This window comes from Sparus aurata, chromosome 10 (assembly GCF_900880675.1).
Source record: "Sparus aurata chromosome 10, fSpaAur1.1, whole genome shotgun sequence".
NCBI classification, from domain to species: domain Eukaryota; kingdom Metazoa; phylum Chordata; class Actinopteri; order Spariformes; family Sparidae; genus Sparus; species Sparus aurata.
Window position 1 is genome coordinate 13094715 of NC_044196.1, and position 18751 is coordinate 13113465.

General features: G+C 41.5%; 2 protein-coding genes across 2 annotated transcripts in view; one reads left to right on the top strand and one right to left on the bottom strand.

The window, feature by feature from the left end:
• The window catches only part of usp12b (ubiquitin specific peptidase 12b), a 19880-nt gene extending 13382 nt beyond the window's left edge, over positions 1-6498 (bottom strand). Inside the window, exons 1-3 of the mRNA XM_030430210.1 lie at positions 6327-6498; positions 1168-1248; positions 917-1077 (exon numbers count right to left, since the gene is read on the bottom strand). Coding sequence (XP_030286070.1) covers positions 917-1077; positions 1168-1248; positions 6327-6374 — 290 coding nt within the window. The 5' untranslated portion in view covers positions 6375-6498. The remainder of the gene's footprint in view (positions 1-916; positions 1078-1167; positions 1249-6326) is intronic.
• A 2485-nt stretch (positions 6499-8983) lies between these two features.
• Positions 8984-18538, top strand: rasl11a (RAS-like, family 11, member A). The gene is made up of 8 exons (XM_030429733.1): positions 8984-9490; positions 11879-11935; positions 12099-12181; positions 14874-14914; positions 14997-15126; positions 15298-15373; positions 16471-16547; positions 17710-18538. The coding sequence occupies exons 1-8, from the start codon at positions 9331-9333 to the stop codon at positions 17854-17856; spliced, it is 771 nt and encodes a 256-aa protein (XP_030285593.1). The 5' UTR covers positions 8984-9330; the 3' UTR covers positions 17857-18538.
• Positions 18539-18751: the final 213 nt, after the last annotated feature.

Consider the following 18751-nt stretch of genomic DNA (forward strand, 5'->3'; position numbering starts at 1 on the left):
AAGAAGGAAGGACAATGAAATAAGTACGTATTTGAAGACGGGAGGGAAGGGAAGACGCAATGGTTGGAGGACCGTAGAAGGAATGTCTTCTAATCATGACAAATGAAGACAAATGTGGTTTCTTGACACGTCCTGACAAAGGATTCCTTTTATTTAATTTGTTTTCACTAGCAGCAAACAGAACGTTTTTTAAATCCACATGTAGGAACAAGCAGTGGCACATTTTCTTCCTACAAGTTTCTGTATCTAAATCATTTGCAACAGTCTTTTGCACACACAAATATGTTTTGGATGTGTCCCAACAGCCATGAGAAACTGGTAAAACTAGACTTTATTTCAGCCCTGTGGTTGTTTTTGTAGCTGTAGCTGTCGACTCTCTCGATTGTTTTCAGACCTGAGCTGCCAACGTAAACTAAACACACGGTAACAGGTTGAAAACTAGATTAACTGCCTTGTTTGCTCAACGTCACAGTGAAGTTGAACTTTGGTCATTTGAATATAAAATGTCACTTCAACATTTTAACCTTGTGCAGTTCATCCCAGAGTCCAGGTGACCGTTTGTGTCCAATTTGAGGAAAATCCCTCAATGTGTTAGGCAGAAAGATATAATATCAAAACAACTTTAAATGCACAAAATATATAAATTCAAGCACTTTCAATGACCCCAAGGCCTTGAGCCCCACCCCCTCAAACTCACAAACTTTCAAGGTATTTGAGGAAACATGGGATCTTTCACTTCTGCCACTATTCTGACCTACAACCATGTCTTCTTTGGCTCTTCTTAAAAAAAACAAAAAACAAACACACAAACCAGGCACCATTACAGCGACAACATCCCACAATGCATCTCTCTCTTTATGTTACCAGTTCAATCAGCGATGCAGATACGAGGCCTCGCTCTATTCAAAAGGGAAACATCTGCTGAGCGTCTCGTCCTTGAATATAAACAAACACAACGCGCCGTATGTTTTGAAAGCGTCTCTCGTCACTCACCTTGTACGCCAACACCTTCTCCCTGAACGGCCGACAGAAATACAGCGCCTGCAGCACCGAGTTACAGTAGCAGGTGTTCCCGAACTGGAAAAAACAAGAGAAGGAGATGAGAGACGAGGTGGACAGAGAGGAGAGGAGGGGGATGTGCTCGCGGTCTCTCTGACCGACACTTACGTTGACCAATCCGAAGTAGTGTTCATTAACGGGAAACTGTTCCGGTCCAATCTCCTTTTCCAAGGCAGAGGCATTGGCGCCCTGAAGAGAGAAGAAAGAAGAAGAAGTAGAAAAAAGATTTAATGGATATACGTGGACATTTATAAACATGTTTGATGTCGACTATCATAATCCTTCAAACGCTGGTGAAATGAGTTTCCTCCTCATTGTTTTCTGTTTTCCTGCTCTGCTGGACCGTCGACCGTCTGTTTGTCGCAGCTGACGTTTCCTGCCTCACTTCCTCCATTTCTACACTCTGCACGCTCTCTTTTCCCCATTTCTAGTCTCATTACTGCTTTGGACGCATCTCATCATTTTGACAGTAATTAAAAAAAGGCGTCTTCGTGGTAAAAATGTGCATTCGCTTGCAGAAATGTCACAAAAACAGGCTCATCTCACCACGTCGCCTGTGCTCCAATCAGCTAGTTTCACTGCAGGGTGTTGGAAAGGACAGTTATGAGGTAAAGTGCTTACAGATTTAGCTCAATAGTGATGTTATGTTTAAATATATCCACCAGTTTAATGATACCAGGTCACTAAAGGTTGCTGGGAAGGAGTCAGACTGTCGAGTCAGTTATGTTTTGACATGCGAGTGCTGCATGTTATTTAAGGCCACTTCCTGATTCTGTAAAAACGCCCAACAGTGCCCAAAAAAAGTCCCCAGATGTCCTCAAATGACTCAACTGTGAGCTGAGTTTAAGTTCCTCTTTTACGGTGTTTATACGTGGCGGACCCTGCCACCCTTCTGGCTTCAAACCGTGTTCTGGGGACCTTGTTTTCCACCGAGAACAGCTCGCTGAGTAATTCATTCTCCAAAACTACATAATGCTCCTTTAAACGTTCAAAATGTAAACAGCACAATTGTCGGCGGTATTTAAAATGCTGGTGTCCAATCTGAAATCTATTTTTTTAATATTGTACTGTTCGAGTGCGCTGACGTCATTTTGGACAATAAAGTTTGTTGTTCAACTGTGAAGCTTCTTGCATTCTTTTTGAACAAGTGTTTGAACGTCACATTTGAGGGATCACTGCAAAAAAACGTGTGTTATTCTATATATTATATGAATCCTAATGTTTCTTTTACTCCACAAAAGTTTCGACTGCCTCTTATAAAGTCCACCACACTTTTCTGGTGAATGATTAACCTTAAAGATAAAACTGCAATCGATCTGTACAGTGTTCCTTTGTGTTTCCTTCCACTAGTCTCATTTAAAGCCGCTGTTTTAATACGTCCACACTTTATAAAACAGTTTCAATCAAGTCTCGTTCTCGTGTCACGACTGTCAGTGTGCGTACGCGGTTTGAAAATCGTTGCCAACGTGAGTAAGAACCAAATAAAAGTGGTTTTGTTTCACTTCTGCAACGACTGCAGCTGCTTGGATAAATCAATCTTTCTGCCAAATGACTCAGAAATATGCGCACTATGACTAAAAACCAGCCCACAATCAGTTTGTTATTGTCAGAAATCTGTCTCATTCATCATTAAACCTCTTGTTTCTGGATGTCGTTGAGTTTCTAGAGAGAAAGAGGAGGGAGATGAGAATATAATGACGATGATGATAACCATGATGCAGCTTTTCTTTCTGGGGTGAATGACTGCGTGAGAGGAGGCAACGCCGCCGTCCACGTAGAGTCAACAAGGGGCGAGTGAGCGAGGTTATTTATCTGACAACAACACCGCGCCGTCGACAAAACCACTACATACAAGCCGAACGGAGAGGGGAGAACAAACATCTGTCCGGAGAGGAAGAGGAACATTTGCTCAACGTGTGCTGCAAAACACTCGCTTCAACTAAAGCGAGAACGTCGGACTGACTCGCACTTCCTGAGCCACTGAAAATGAAAGTGAAGGGAACCTTTCAGACAGCAGCTTCAGCCAGAACAAGTTACAACACAGCGCGGCGAAGTGATTGCGAGACCTGGGTTTATTAATCATCACTATCAGACGAGAGGAGTTTACTGTCTTGACAACACGGCTCCTGAAAGCAAACTCTCTGATTTGAATCCCTTTTAGCAAGATCAAGATTTACGATCACAAGAAACAACTCAGATTTCCTTCTAGGGGTAAAGTGCAACCCAACACACGCCTAGAAATAAGCTTGTAAACAAATCAGCCGGCTTTCCACTAACTTCCCAACTTCCAGGGAACTCATTTGCCTTTTAGGAAAGTTAGTTTTTCCTCATGGAAATATACCAGAAAGTTTCACATCGCACCTTCAAACTCACCTCCTCTTTAAAAGCTGAATGTGTCCCTTGCTGATAAAACACTTTCATAAACTTACATTTCATACGTTAGACTGCATGCTGTGACAAAAATAGATCCGTTTCCCTCTTTGGGGGTTGATCGAGTGCATACACAACTGTCACTAAACTTCACATTTTTTTTGCCTCTTGTACACAAAAAAGGTATTTTGTGTACCTGAAGATATGCAAACAGATTTAAACATTTGCATTGCATTTGCGTAGTAAACGTCACATGTTGGCAGATGCACGGGGACATGAGGGTGCAAGCTTGCTGTTGTTAGTTTGGACTGTTTATTTTTTTTCCTTCTTCTTTCAGGTTTGTGGCAAGGAAGCCCAGCCGGTCTACTACCTCTGGCTGGAGGCCAGCTGGGAGAGGAACGCTTCACGAGGCCGACGTCTGACGCACACAGTATCTGTTCATCAGAGACAACAGCGTTACCCGTGGAGACTCCAGAGACGTGTCTCAGCAGAGACTTCTCCAGGAAGTTGGACAGGTACACCACCGGCGGCGTTACCGTCAGACAGCAGGATTCACACCCTGCAGCATGAACTCCACATGGAAACGCAGCAGAGGAAAGTCGCTGAAAACAGAACGGCGAGCTGCGAGCGACACGCCAACGCGTCCAGGTCGAGTTCAAAGTGGAGCAGGAGAGGAAGGATTCTCTCGAAGAGGAAGTGAACGGGACCCGGAGATCAGCCTTTGGCTGAACTCTGGTCGTCGCCTTCAGACAGCAGGATCGCTCTGCAGCAGAGGCCTGACGAGGAAGTCGAACGTTGCGCAGTCGCAGCATTGGGAGGTTGGCGTGTGACGGACGTTTCGAGGGCGGACGAGGTGACGTGTTGTACCAGAACTGCATCGGTAATAGCCGGGAACCTTTACTCATCATACGGGAAAATTATTCTGCTAATGTTGGATGCTTTTTAGCGGCTGTTTGTGGGAGCGGCGGCAGAAGATCGCCCCAAACCACAAACTCGAGTTCACTGATTAACTCGACTTCGAGTTAAGAAGAAGAATGTGTACAAAAACCCCAATGATATAGTCAATTAAAAACTCTCTCATTACTTGTTGTACAGTGTACAAGATCCCTCGGCACACCTTTTGGAAGCTAAACCTTTCGTATGAGTCATCACAGAGTTGGCGAACACAAGCCAAAGACCAGAAATCTTGAAATTCAAGCTGCTGTAAGGGTTAACTGATGAGTAGAGCATCGTCAGACCGTCCGGAGTGAAATAAACAAAGCTTCTCCACCACTTTTGTCTTTGTTAATACGTTTTTTTCCCTCCCTGAAAACATTGACAACCGTTCCCCCTAAAACGCTGCTTACGACTCAGTCGAAGCTGCCCGGCTCTGGTTTTGTTCTATTGACTTTCACGGCTTCACCATCGAAATTGATTTTCCTGGGGGGGGGGGGGAACAAAACAAAACAAATACCTTCCGGGCAGCAACTGGTTGGCTGCCAAAAGTGGCAAACGCGCCAAAGGAAAAAAAAACCTGCCAGGAGCGGCTAATATTCAGCCTGGTTAGTGTTCGTGTAGGAAACGGTTGTCGCCGGCCTTCACACTTAAATGGCTTTACACAACCGTGGTGTGTGTGTGTGGTCTCGAAAAAACCACACAGTGGATGGGGCGAGACACACACACACACACACACACACATATACTAGCTCAGGAAAAAAAGGCCACTGCAGACTTCTTCTTCTTCTTCCTCTCTGTGGCATCTGCCGAACCGTCTGTCAGCTCGGCTTGGGAAGGTGCAGCGGGCAGAAACAGGATAAGTTACAGTCAGAAGTTAATCTTGTAGCCATAATCTCCCCCTGCCTGCCTGCCTGCCTCCACGCCGCCCTCCACGCCTCTGAGACTTATCTACGCCGCCAAATAAACAATGACAAGAGTCGGCACTTTTTAACGAGGGCGGGGAGCGAACGGATCGCAGCGACGTGGGGGTCTGACCTTTTTTTTTCTTTTTTTAACCTTGCGCTGTCGAACAGGTGGCTGCCTTTCAAAACCTGGAGGGTCTACAAGTGTTTACAAGCACCTACCAGCTGATCCAAGGAGCGGTGACCCTGACCTCTGACCTCCCAGAGTCTCAGCACACAGATCAATACAAGTATCATGTTCAAAAACAAGGCACTCAGGGGGAGAGGAGTGCTGAGGACTTCATAATTTATACAAAAAAAATGTGTGGATCTAAAGGATAAGGGGTTTTTAGCTTTGATTGACTCACTCTCATTGAAATAATTAAGACTCAAAGAGAGTGTGTTGCCAGATTCTGACCACCAACATGAGCCCAGACTCCACACCAGAGGAAACATTCAGGGTGGATCCCATGACAGGAAATGCTGAATTACTACATCAAGATACAGATTTGAGAGATACCACTGAGTGTTTACAGCCACTGTACCCGCACACACGTTCAGCCATAATCTCATATACTGTGTGAAATGGCTGTAAACGCATAATGTAGTGAGAATATGACAGAGCGGCGAGTAAACAACTTTGCCCCAGCAGCCACAGAGGGGGGCTACCTACCGTTGGGCTAGCAGGCTAAGCTAGCTAGTTTTCGCCCGTTGGTCAACCGCTGCCCTTCTCCCGTAAACAAACTACAAGCTGGCTAATAAAACTGCCAAACAAGCTTTAAATGCGCTCAACGCCGACATGTTTTCAAACTGAGGCTGAATACACGCACGGGACGGGCAGCTACAGTAAACAGGCTGAGCTGTACAACTTTCTGGAAGCCCCTCTGTGTTATTATCATGTTGCCCCAGTGAGGCTAGCAAACAGGCTAGCAGAGCAGCTAGCTTAGCGTCCTGCGCTCGCCGGACAGAGGCGCAGCGGCGCGCGGATACAGCCCGCAGAGCCCGATCCCGGTTTCTTACCATCGTACAAATCGAGGCGATCTTTCGGACTGTCATCAGTATTTCCATCCGTAAGCCGCCATGTTGGACCGAACCCCGATGTTGAAATTATCAGAGCCGATGCGGCTGCAGAGTTCCGGGGGAGAGCCTTCTGCCCCTGTCTGGTAGTAATGGTGAAGAGCCGCAGCGGGACATGCACCACTTCCGCTCCGGCGTTTCACAATAATATGCAGGCGGGATAAATTAAAAATGTTTGAAGTCACTTGGGTTTATGTTTTTATTACATTTTTAATGAGAATAATGATTTTGCTACACTTTTTCCCTACTGACTGAAAACGTAATCCTTCTCCATCCTCAAAGTCAACTTTCACGTTCAAATTGTCTAATGTTAGCTAATGTAGCTAACTTGCCCTCTAACAATGACAAAGCACAAACAAAACAAACAAGGAGCATACATTGTTTCTGTTGTTGAATTTTTACCTGTTGGCAGTTGCATTGTGTAAATTTAGTTAAAAAACTAAACAAAAGCAAAGCTAGTGCAGACTTAACATTAGCTAACAATTACCTAGCTAACCTTGATTCAGAACTCTTAAGTCCACAATTCTTGGAGAATTTTCAAAAGTTCGAAACTTAAATAGCCTAAATTGTATATATTTTTTTACCTGTTGACACTTAAAAGCCTTCAACATTTTTTTTCTATTTTTTTTTTTTTAAATAGAATTAAGATTTTGTACGATGTTTAGTTCTTCTCCACCTACCATTGGCCTGAGTGTAAAATTGTGTAACCTAGCTAATCTGCTTGCTAACTTTAGCAAAGCTAATACAGTATTAATATAAGCTAATATTGGTCGCTAGCTAACCTTAATTCAAACATTTTATATCAAGGTCTTTCCCACAGTTTAAAAAAGTTGTGACTTTAACAGCCTGAAATGTGTTATTTAACATTTTGACACTTTCATTTTCAACCACCTAAATATTAATGAATTCAGAGTCTGTATGGTGAGCGACCTAGCTAACACATACACCAACGACGGGTGAGGGGGAAAGGATTGTTTTCCCCCTCGAAATGCCCCGCCCCCAACTGTGACGCGACGCCGACTGTATGTATACAGTACATTGATTATTTTAAGTATCTATATAAAAATTCAAATTTTTTCTTTAATTATTAAGAATGAGGATGTTATACACCTCGCCTTGGACTGAAAACATAACCTAAAATTGTATAGCTAACCTAGCTGATTCACAAGCTTAAAATAGCAAAACTAATGTAGATTTAAATTTGGCAAATATTAGCCACTAGCTAACCTTAAATCAGGCCTCTTGTGTCTTCGATTTCAAAAAAAATGGACAGTTTGAAGACGCTTTTTTCCAATGAGGATAATAAACAGAAATTCAGATAATAAGTAACAGCAGCAAAAAGAGCATTTTAATTGACACAAAACATCCGAACTAATAAAGATAAAATATTTGAAGACGCTTCTGTATTTTATTCTGAAGGTCCCACACGCGTGTTCCGGTGTGGCTGCTGTCTCCGGCAGCTGTCTGACTGAAGCGGCTCCGCTCTCGTGCAGCCTAGAGAAGCGGTGAGGGAGTGTCGCCGACGCACAACTTCAGGCCGTTCGATTCCTAACACGGGGCTAGAGTAGGCGGGCGGTGCTTCGTGACGCTGGCGGTACGAGCGCTCCTCTGTGCGTCGTTTAAACTTTTATACAAATCAAAACGCGTGATTAATTAAATGCACCTCATCTGTAAGTGTGTTGGCCTTTGGTAGGTCTTTGTTCACGGAGTAGATGAAAGTTGTGGGATTAAAAACAAACACCACCCGGATGATTTCAGCCAAAAGAGTCGCTTGTTTGATTGAACATACATAGTATTCAGTTTAAGAGGGTTAAAAAGACACAATTGATCAACCAAATAGCCACAATTACCATATTATATGTTATTTTTATGATTTGTTTTGTTTTGTTTCTTCTTGATGATAAATTCTCTGTATGGTGAACATGTATATCTCACTATCACTAATTTTTTTTTTTAATGTAATCAACAAATCAATTATGAAGTATTTAAGATTAAGCAGTGCATAAAATGAGCAACACCTTTACCAACATTAAAGCATCATTAATGATAATAGTCTTTTGCAATATTTAATACGTAAGAACTTTGGTAAATTGTACGTTTCCAATATAAAAACACAAAATCAATCGTAAAAACATCAATTAATCAAGATAATATTGACTTTTTTGTATTATTATCTTATATTTTATCATCAGTTGATTATTTGTTTCTTGGCAGTATTGAACTTCCGCAGTTCAATGCACTTCCTGCACACTGATGAATGAAACTGGGATAAAATTGTTGGAAAAAAGATTTAAATGTCATATAAAACATATAAAAAATCATCAAGCAATATTTTGTCATATTGATCTATTAGCATCCTTATTATTCTTATTCTTATTCTTATTATTGTTATCATTATTATTATTGATATTGTTAATATTAATATACATTTTAATTTTAATATTAATATTATTAGAATAAACCTTTAACTTTCTTGTTTATTGGCCTGGAGATATTTAATGATATGTGGGTCCAGGCTGGAGAGAGGAGTCCAGAGGGGATGGTCCAAAGTCTTCCTCCCTCCTCCTCCTCCTCCTCCTCTCCGTCCTCAGTCAGAAGCATCTGGACTCGATGCGAAGCGGATTACCCCTTTTTTATTATTTGCTCTTACTCATTTTAAAACTTCCTGGTGATCTGATCTGATTCCTGAGAGATCCGACGAGGAGTTCAAACTTTTTTTTCTCTCTCTCAGCTGAAGGAAAACTGATCTGGAGCTGGAATTCCTGGAAAATATTTGGGAATTTTTCACAAACAAAAAAAAGAGATTTATTTTAAAAAAAAAATCTTCCAGCTCTGTGCAGGATGGTCGTGGGAGCGCTGGAGTGATCCTGGGTTGGTCTGGAGGGGGTCTGCAGCGGGGCGGCGGTGTATTTCAGGGCTGGTCTTTGGGAGCAGAGGTGGGAGCTAAATGCGGCTGACTGGCGACCCTGCACCGGGAACCATGAACAGCAGCAGCGGGTCTGGGAACTTCCTGCTGGTCCCCATACCGGAGTATCCCCTGCTGGACTGTGTGCCCAACAAGACGGTGAAGATCGTGGTTCTGGGGGCGAGCAACGTCGGGAAAACCGGTACGAGATGTATGGAGGATTTATAATGCAGGAAAATGAAATTTAATGTCCTGCAGGGATTAACGAGGAGATTGAGTGCATCTCTACGTGATGAAAACAGTTGTTTATCACACTCAGTATGCATGGAACATTATGTCAAGACTATCTGTGTGATGGTTGTTATTAATAGGTGGGAATATTGAGTGAAAGTTGTGGAAAATGTAGTGGAAATGACTTAAATCCAGTCCTGAACAGCAGGGGGCGACATTCTGCATCCAACCTGTCATTTTCAAAACTCATAGCGAAGCTTTTTATAATGTATTTGTGTTTATTTGTTTTTAATTATCTGTTTTTTCATTATATTCAGCTGTGGAAAAAATATTTAGATCCTTTAGTTAAGCTAAAGTTAAAGCCACAATGTAAAAAATACTCTACAAATGTCCTGAAATCATAATTTTACTTGAATAAAAATGCAAAAATATAATCAGCAAAATTCACGTTCAGAGTCTTATGATATTATTTTTCATTTTTTAGATATATTTATTATATATATTCAATGTATTCTCCTTTTATTGCCTTATAAATGGAGTCACGGTCAATTAAATTTTTTTTTTCACACTAATTGTACAAAAAACACCTCTTTAATGTCAAAGTGAAAACAGATTTCAACAAAAAAAAAAGAATAAAAATAAAAAATATCTTATGTTATAAAGTGATTACTTTGGGGTGAACACTTTTTATAGGCACTGTATATTATTATATATGTGCAAAATGGTCAATAGTTTATAAAAGCACAGTAAAATCTGACAGTCACTAAAAGAATAAAAATGTGTTAATAGTTTTGAGGTCGTACAACCTTTAAAATGTACAGTTTATGGGGAAATGTATCTTGATAAAGGCAAAACATGTGATTAAACAGTCTTATAATGACGTAACGTAGCGCTGCAGAGACGTCTTTGCCTAAAAATCTTGTTCTCCAGATGTAAGAAAACATATTTGATCGATATATAAACATCAACAAATGTCACATTATGATTATGATTTTGATAGTTTTCAGTGCAATAAATAAAAGAAATGTTCATTACCACTAATAAGGAATAACATCACAACTGCAGTGTCTGTCAAAAACAACTGCAAAACGATAAAAACAACAACAGAATTAAACGTAAAGGTCTCGTGTTGTAGTTTTTTTAGTGGTATCCAGCTGTGTGGCCAACTGAATACCCCTCGTGTCACCGTTCTCTATGAGGCTCCTCCTCCAAGCCAGTGTTTAGTTTGTCCATTTAGGGCTACTGTACAAACATGGAGGCTCATTTTAATGTAACAAAAACGCAACAAAATCATTATGATGACCATCAGTCTGTCCATCTAAATCCTACACTTTGAACCTTTAAACACAGTAATCGAGTACATGTAATTGAACGTTAGTTACCTTCCACCACTATATAATGCAGAAACTGTGTAAAAAGTTTGGAAATAATGGAGTAATATTTAAAAAGAGTACAGAGACTAAATATTAAGTACAGGAAACAAGTCTTTTTCCACTCACAAGTAAAAATAGAAGCGACTGTAATTGAGTTTACAGTCAGCTGACTCTTAGTGATGGAGTTAGCTGGATTATATTTTCTTTGTTTTTTATAAATAACCCTGATGATGTCACAGTGATGTCATCGAGGTCATCTTGTCTTTTTGCTCGGAGGCGACACATGTTTCTAACATAAAGTGTGCAACACAAACCGGATATGTTAACGCTAGAAAAACATTAAAGTGAGGGAGGGTGAAAGATGTAATCGTGTCGAGGTGCATTATGGGAAATGTAGTATACAGGGTTTTCGGAGCTTGACCTACACAAAAGTTGGGATATCTCGTCCTCTGCTGCTCCGATTTTGGCGATTCTTCTTTCAAACTCTCTCGTGTGGCCTCTGCTGACTTTATGGAAGTGCATCACTGAAACACATGAGTGGCCCTTTAATATGTGAGCTCCACGGGAGGATAAAAGCTCTTACTTTGTTGAGGCAAACACGGAGTTACCCCACAAAAGTCAGTCCAAAAATCCAGAACAACAAGAGACAGAGATAAGGCAAATCATTAACCAGAATAAGATGACGCATGGAGGATTGCAACACCAGATTCTGAGTATTGGTGAATCATTTTCTCAGTTCAGACTTTGGGCCTGTTTGTTTTTTCGCTCATCTCTCTGCGATGAAAGAAAAAAAATCAAAACTATGTGTCGGAGAAAGAGAGAATTCCTGAAACACATGTTGAGAGCAAATGTTTAAGTGTTATATAGGTCAGTAGGCTGCAGCAGGTTAGCATATTTTCTTGCACAGGTTAATAAAATTGCCATAAATCATCTTGAATCTGACGTGTTTCTTCCCTCCTTGAACTCGTTTTCTCGTCTCTTCTCAGCTCTGATCGTCAGGTTTCTGACTAAGAGGTTCATCGGGGACTATGAAGCAAACACTGGTGAGTTTCCATCCATCTGTCTGTAATAAGAGAAGGGAACATTTGTCAGAGCAAGCAGAGAAAAAAAAAACAGCACTCACTGACGGACTGCTCTAGAGCGGAAAACCCCACTTTATCGATCCACTCGTTCATGCACCCGCCCGCCTCTTTTTGTCCTCTCCAGGGGCGCTCTACTCCAGAAAGGTCACGCTGGATGGGGAGGAAGTGTCACTTCAGATCCAGGACACCCCCTGCGTCGCTCTCCAGGTAACATTTGGATGCAGAGAGACAGCTGTTGTGTTTCCATCGCACAGTTTTTGGGCGTTTTATGAGCAGAAAACATAAAACACAAACTCTGCTCGAGGTGTTTCTGCTTCAGAAACTCTTGAAAGTATATTTTTAAGATGTATTCCTGAACATCTAACACGGCTACTTTTTCTTTTGGTGTCTTTCTTCTTCGAGTACTACAGACCACCACTGGTTTCAAAAAGATGTCCAGTTGGATTTAAGCTTATGAGAAAACAACCCGACTTCTCACTTGATTTATTACCTCGGCAAACAGTTTCCTGATGAGTTTTTGGTCTCAATCTCTTGTTTCAAGTCTTCTTCAACACAGCACGATGTTCATTTTTGTAAATTATAGCCCCATTTAGAGTAGAATAGATGATAAATCAGAGTACGATTTAGGGCGTGTCATTGGGTTTCCAATCAGACCCTATCTCCATCTCGTCCACACATGGTCACCTCTTCCCTCCAAAAAACCCAACATGGTGACGGCCATATTGCCAAACTCAAGGCTTTAAAACAATCGTCCCTAAACCAATAGCAGATGAACTTTCTTGGCGAACTGTTTCCTGAATGTTAAAATACCTGCAAGATCCTCGCACCTTGATTTGTGGTGGTGGTTGCTGTATTGTTTTGGCACTACACTGCTCAAAGACCATTAAGCGGTCAAACACTGTCACTGGTGTTGTTGCCTTCCCAAACAAAATGTGTCCTCAGTGTTTAACGGGGTCTGCCGGGATAAGCCGACTGTTGTGGTATACAATCCAGGCGAGGCAGGAAATGAAAAGTCAACATCAGACATCTTGAGGAGCTTTGGTGATTCTATTAAAACCTACATTTTCTGCTCAAACCCTCTGACTGTGAACGAGTCGTTGCTCCAGCAGTAGCGACTCGACTTGCAGCGCCGTGTTTGTTTTACCCACCAAAGAAAATGTCATGTGTCACGAGGTGAATCGGTCGGGAAACCACCAGTAGATGACCTGTGGTGCAAAAAGTTCAAACCAAACAAAACCTCAAACCCCTTTTGGATAAACAAGCTTTCCATTTTTAGTGACCTCTTTGCTCTTTGTTATAAATCACAGAGCAGTTTGAGATATTTAAAGTTTGCATCTGTAATTCATAAACCGGGTGGGAACGTTCAAAAAGTCGAGATCTCCTTTTGATATCGCCCTGGACAGAAAAATTGTCCAATTTTTTATCTTAAAGTAACTTCAGGAATGTATTTGAAGTCAGAGGAAGTGACCTCTGGTCCGATCCGCTCGCCTCTGATGAGTATAATGAGTGCAACGTGCCACCCGGCTCCACACCGGCAGCCTGTTTACAAAACCAGGCCTTCAGAGCTGCTCATTTCCTCCAGCTGGGGGAGATAACGGAGGGCGAGGAAGCTCCTCCTGGAAGCCGGGACGATGGCGCTTCCAGAGATTAGACCCAAAATAATTGGTGCATGGAGGCAGAGAGGTCGAGGAGTTACTGAACGCCTGGAAGATTGTTAAAAAGCTGCTTCAAGGGAGATTTTTTTAATCAGCTCCTGTTTACAGAAAACGTGTTTTTCCTGGTAATAGGCACCAAACCTGAGGTCTGATTGCTCCTGAGGTGACTCCAGGGGCGGTACGCCGGGTTTGGGAGTTATAAGTTCAAACTCCAACCAGCAGGTGTGTGTTCATAGACAGACAACTTGTGTTGGCGCTGTGCCTTTTCGGGGAAATCACCACCTGACAACTTACTTTAAATGACTTGGGTTGAGGCATTAAAATGCTCACGGAGCTTTTGGGGAAAACCAGATGCACATTTTGCTGATGATGCATCTCCATCGGTACGGGACAAAGACACATTAGTAGCTTATTTTCAAGTTAAGACGACCTAAATGACTCGGTTGATGTTAGGAAAAGATTAAACTGACATTGATATTGGTGTGAACTTCTCCACTGGGAATAAACATTACACCACATCCTGCTCCGCCACACAAATTGTTGTTTTCTGCTGAGTTTCGACTAACTCTGAGGAATGAGGAAATGTTTTCCTCTGAGTGGGTTGAGAATGGGAAGCTTTGTCTGAGTCGCTCAAGTGCCGAAACTGTGACAGACGATGTGACCGTGACTGGAACCAAGAGTCAGACAACAACCGCGATTTGAACTCAACTAGTCGAGTCTATTTCATTTACGTAGCCTCGCTCAAACAAATCTACAGGTGATTCCTAAAAAAAAGGAAATATCAGGAAAACAAGGAAGGGAGTCTTATAAGTCCTTGATTGTCGACATTACTGAACTCCCATTTAAACAATCTAGCCATGACAATACAGGTTCAGTGGAGTTTCCTCACATTTTATAGACTACATAATAGATTGATGATTCAAAACATAAATAAAAAAATAACAGTATTAACAAACATATCAATGAGGTTGTGATACACAGTCAGACATGTTTAATTTTTTCCTGTAACAAGATGAAAAATAAGGTTCCAGAACACAGCTTGAAGCTAGAAAGGTGGCAGGGTCCGCCACATATGAAACTGTGTTGTCCTTAATGGTCTGTTTGTTTATTCAGCCATTAAAACAAAGAGAGTTTGTTTGTTTGTTTGTTTAGTTTGTTCAGGCAGAAAAAAACATCAGATTTCTTCCCGAAAACTACAGACTGCTCCTTTAAACTCTGCTATTTTCTCTTCGTGTATCTTTCAGGATGACGCTGACGGCCTGTACTGCCAGGAGCAGATCAACAGGTCAGACTCATTAACCTGAATATGAAATAAACAAATATTTAAGTAAAATCTGTAACGGCTGCGTGACGACTTGCTCTTCCAGATCGATCTACTGGGCGGACGGTTACGTGCTGGTGTTCTCCATCACTGACCACAACAGCTACCGCACCATCCAGCCGCTGTACCAGCACGTCCGACGCATCCACCCCTCTGGAAATATACCTGTCATACTGGTCAGTGTGGAGACGTCAGTGAACGCAACTGGAGGGTTATGTCATTTCTAAATGTCAGCTTCAAACGTGGCAGGGCCTCCGTCTTTACGTCTCGTCTGGAGCAGACAACAGTTACCTACTAACCCTAATCCCTGTAATCTAATCTATCCTGTAATCTGTAATCCGCTGCAGGTTGGCAACAAGAGCGACCTCCTCAGAGCCCGACAAGTGCCGGCAGACGAAGGAGAGACGCTGGCAGCTTCACTAGGTGGGGCCTCCTCCTCCTCCTCTTCCTCCTCCTCTTCCTCTTCTTCCTCCTCTTCCTCTAGCTGCATCTTGTGTCACATCTCTCGTTTTCAGCCGCACATATCATATTTAAAACGCAGTATTGTGGGTAAAAAAAGGACTTGCATTACTTGCCAAAAGCTCTGTTGAGTGCAGATTTAAGTGTCATGAAAACTCTCAACACATTTGTCAAAACCTGGCTTCTGAGAATGTTAATCCATGTTTTATAGCTTATACAGCAGCAAACGATACGGTAGGATAAAATATGATTTAGCATTACGCGATGAAAAATGATACGATACGATGCAAAAGACATTATACGATATGATATGATACGATATGAAACAATATAATACGATGCAACAATACTACACAGAATGATACACTATGATATGAAATGATCCGATAAGAAATTATACTCTACAATACGACATGAAACAATACAATAAAATACAATATGATGCGGGACAACAGCACAAAAATGAGATTCGATACAATACAATATGATACTAACTGACACAGAACGATACAATATGACACAAAATGATGTGATATGATACAATATGATACAATTCAGTAAGAAATGATATGATATGTCAGCATACAATACAAAGTAAATTGTGTTCTTATGCAGGATCCGTTGCTTGTAGTACAAAATAAAATACATTTCTTAACGTCTTCCTTGACATTTTCTTCATGAATCCTGCTCTTGATGTTTCTTCTGGTCTTTAACATCACTTTTGTTGCTTATCTTATTCCCCAAACATCAGTTATCTTTCCTCAAAGCCTCTTTATTCAAGTCCACAACCTTAAGAAAAAGCCTCAACATGTTTTTGTTGATTCAACGTGATTCAAATGCAGTTAGCAGAGCAGACAGATTCTTTCCCACAGTAGCCAATTTGTTCAGGCATCTGGCAGATGTTGATCCAATTATAACCAGTGTGGAGTAACTAAACACACACACACACACACACACACACACACCTCTCTATACCCTCCATGCTGCCTAATGAATGAGGAATGTAAAGTGTTATCTGACAGATAAGAGCGGCCCTGATCTGAACGTGCCTCTGCTCACAGGAGGAGTTTACTTCGAGGCCTCGGCCAGAGAGAACCACGAGGGAGTCCACACCGCCTTCCTGCATCTCTGTCAAGAGGTGGGACTACTTCTGTTGTTTGTTCACTCATCGCTCTGTTAAAGATGTCGGACCGTTTTTAGCTCTGCTTTTTTTTTTATAAGACTTTTTTTCTCATGAAGCAGCTATAGAAAGACATCAGGATGTTATGCACTTTGATTTTCACTTCCTGTGGGAACTCTGGATTACAGGCCGTTTCCCACTGATGCTCCGAAAAAAAATAAAAAATACAAAAATACTTCATGTTTTTCTTGTCAGACAGAAAGACAGAAACAGGCCCCCATCGGTCTCTTCTGTATATTTGCTTTTCTGGTTGAGTAATAAGAGTTCAGAGCTCAGGCGCTCATAACATTTGGCTCCGTTTCCTTCAAGACCTCAGATCTAACATTCAAACCTTATTATGGACATTTTAACCAATCAAGCTTTAACTTATGAGGTGTTTTAAAGCTGCTTAGATCAGAGAATTAGCACCAAACTCTGCAGTTCCCCTCGGCTCCTCTGAGCGTTTTAGCTTCTTTCAGCTCATTGTTTTGGTTTTAGCACAAAAACAAAACATCTAACCAAGCTTCCATGGCATCAAATAGCAAAAAAGACAAAGTAAGCATCCAGTTATTGAACACAGTGGAGCATTTAGCAGCTAAAGAGCCAGACATCTGTCTTAGAAGTTGGTGGAGACCAAAACAGAGACAAAAGGAGAGAGTTAAATTGGAGTTACACTCATCAGGCAGCTGTAAAAGTGACTAAGATGAATTAAACATGCTTGCAAACACACTTTTTGTTACTTAATAAGGAGAAAATACGTCAATATGTTAACAGTGGCTCACTAGAGCTAAAAACATTTTACGGATGTCCGGGATCCGGTTTTGTTCGGACACACCGATCGACATGTTTTCAAGTTCGTATACTAAAGATACAGTGTTAATACAATAGGAATAAAACAATCCACAATAATATTCACGACTAACTTTAGTTGGTCCAATGATAAATAGTTGTTATATAGATGGATGGAAACATTTTTGTTTCAAAAAAGGAAACAAACAGTAAATTAAAAGATAAAAATAAGTCGAGTCAATACAGTCAAAATTCTAATATTTGAAGATCTTATAGTTTGTTTAATGAAATCACATTGGTAGAAAATGAATCTTAGGTTAAGATTTGACATTTTACACTTCAACACTTCCAGGTGATCCGGGCGTTCGGTGGAGGGAACGGGGAGAAGCGGCGAGGAGGCCTCCACCTGGCCCGACCCAAATCTCCCAACATGCAGGAGCTGAAGAGGAGGTTCAGGCAGGTCCTCTCCTCCAAAGTCAAGTCTGCCACGACGCTCTGATGGCTGGACGGGACCGGAAAAAGCGTGGAGGAGGAGATAAGAGCTCCCATGGAAATAAAAAGATTCTTCTGTGATGGAGCGCTGGAGAAATATGGAAGACTGATGACTTTTAATTGTGGGAATTTAAGCCGTTAATGTCCTGAAAAGGCGCGTCTGACCATTTCTGTGGTGATCAAAGCATTTTAAGATCACAAGCAGTCGTCATCAGACAGACGGATAAAGATCAAATGGAGTTTTTCTGGCTCTTTAGCCTTTTCTCTGTTCTCTTGGATGAAGCTCATCATCAACACGACCTCTTCTGAGGAAACGGGGATGCTGCTCGAAGGGAAATATGTTAAAGACGTCCCAGCAAACAGCTCAGAAACCAGGCTGTAAATCTTCAGACAGCTCAGTTTTCTCAAGGCTGAAAAATCTATTTCAGTACATGAGGACAGAAGTGACTTTGAACAGTTGTTTCTAAAATCTTTTCATAAAGAAATTATGTCTTATTTTGCCCCCTAGCTGTTACAGTCGCCTCTGTTTTGGTGTTAATTGAGATTTATTTTCATCTTTTGCTACTAAATGGAGCTCAAGTCACTCATTTTTGTTCATTCGGTTCAAGGTTGTTCGTCCACGTGAGACCGAAGCCAGACGTTAACTCTGCTGATGCCAAATAAAAAGAGGTGTGAATGTCCGTACCGTCTGTTGCAGACTCAGAGTCTTATTAAGAAAGTGGTCTGACCCAAAACAGGAAATGACCCCAGAAATGCGAACGTTCAAGGTTTAAAACTGAGACAAATGCTGACATTTGACTGCAGGAAGGGAAGAAAAAACAAAGCGAGGACAAACTCCTGACGTATATGGAAGATAAGGGCTGCCGATAATAAAATACAATCGTGTAAACAACTTGAACATT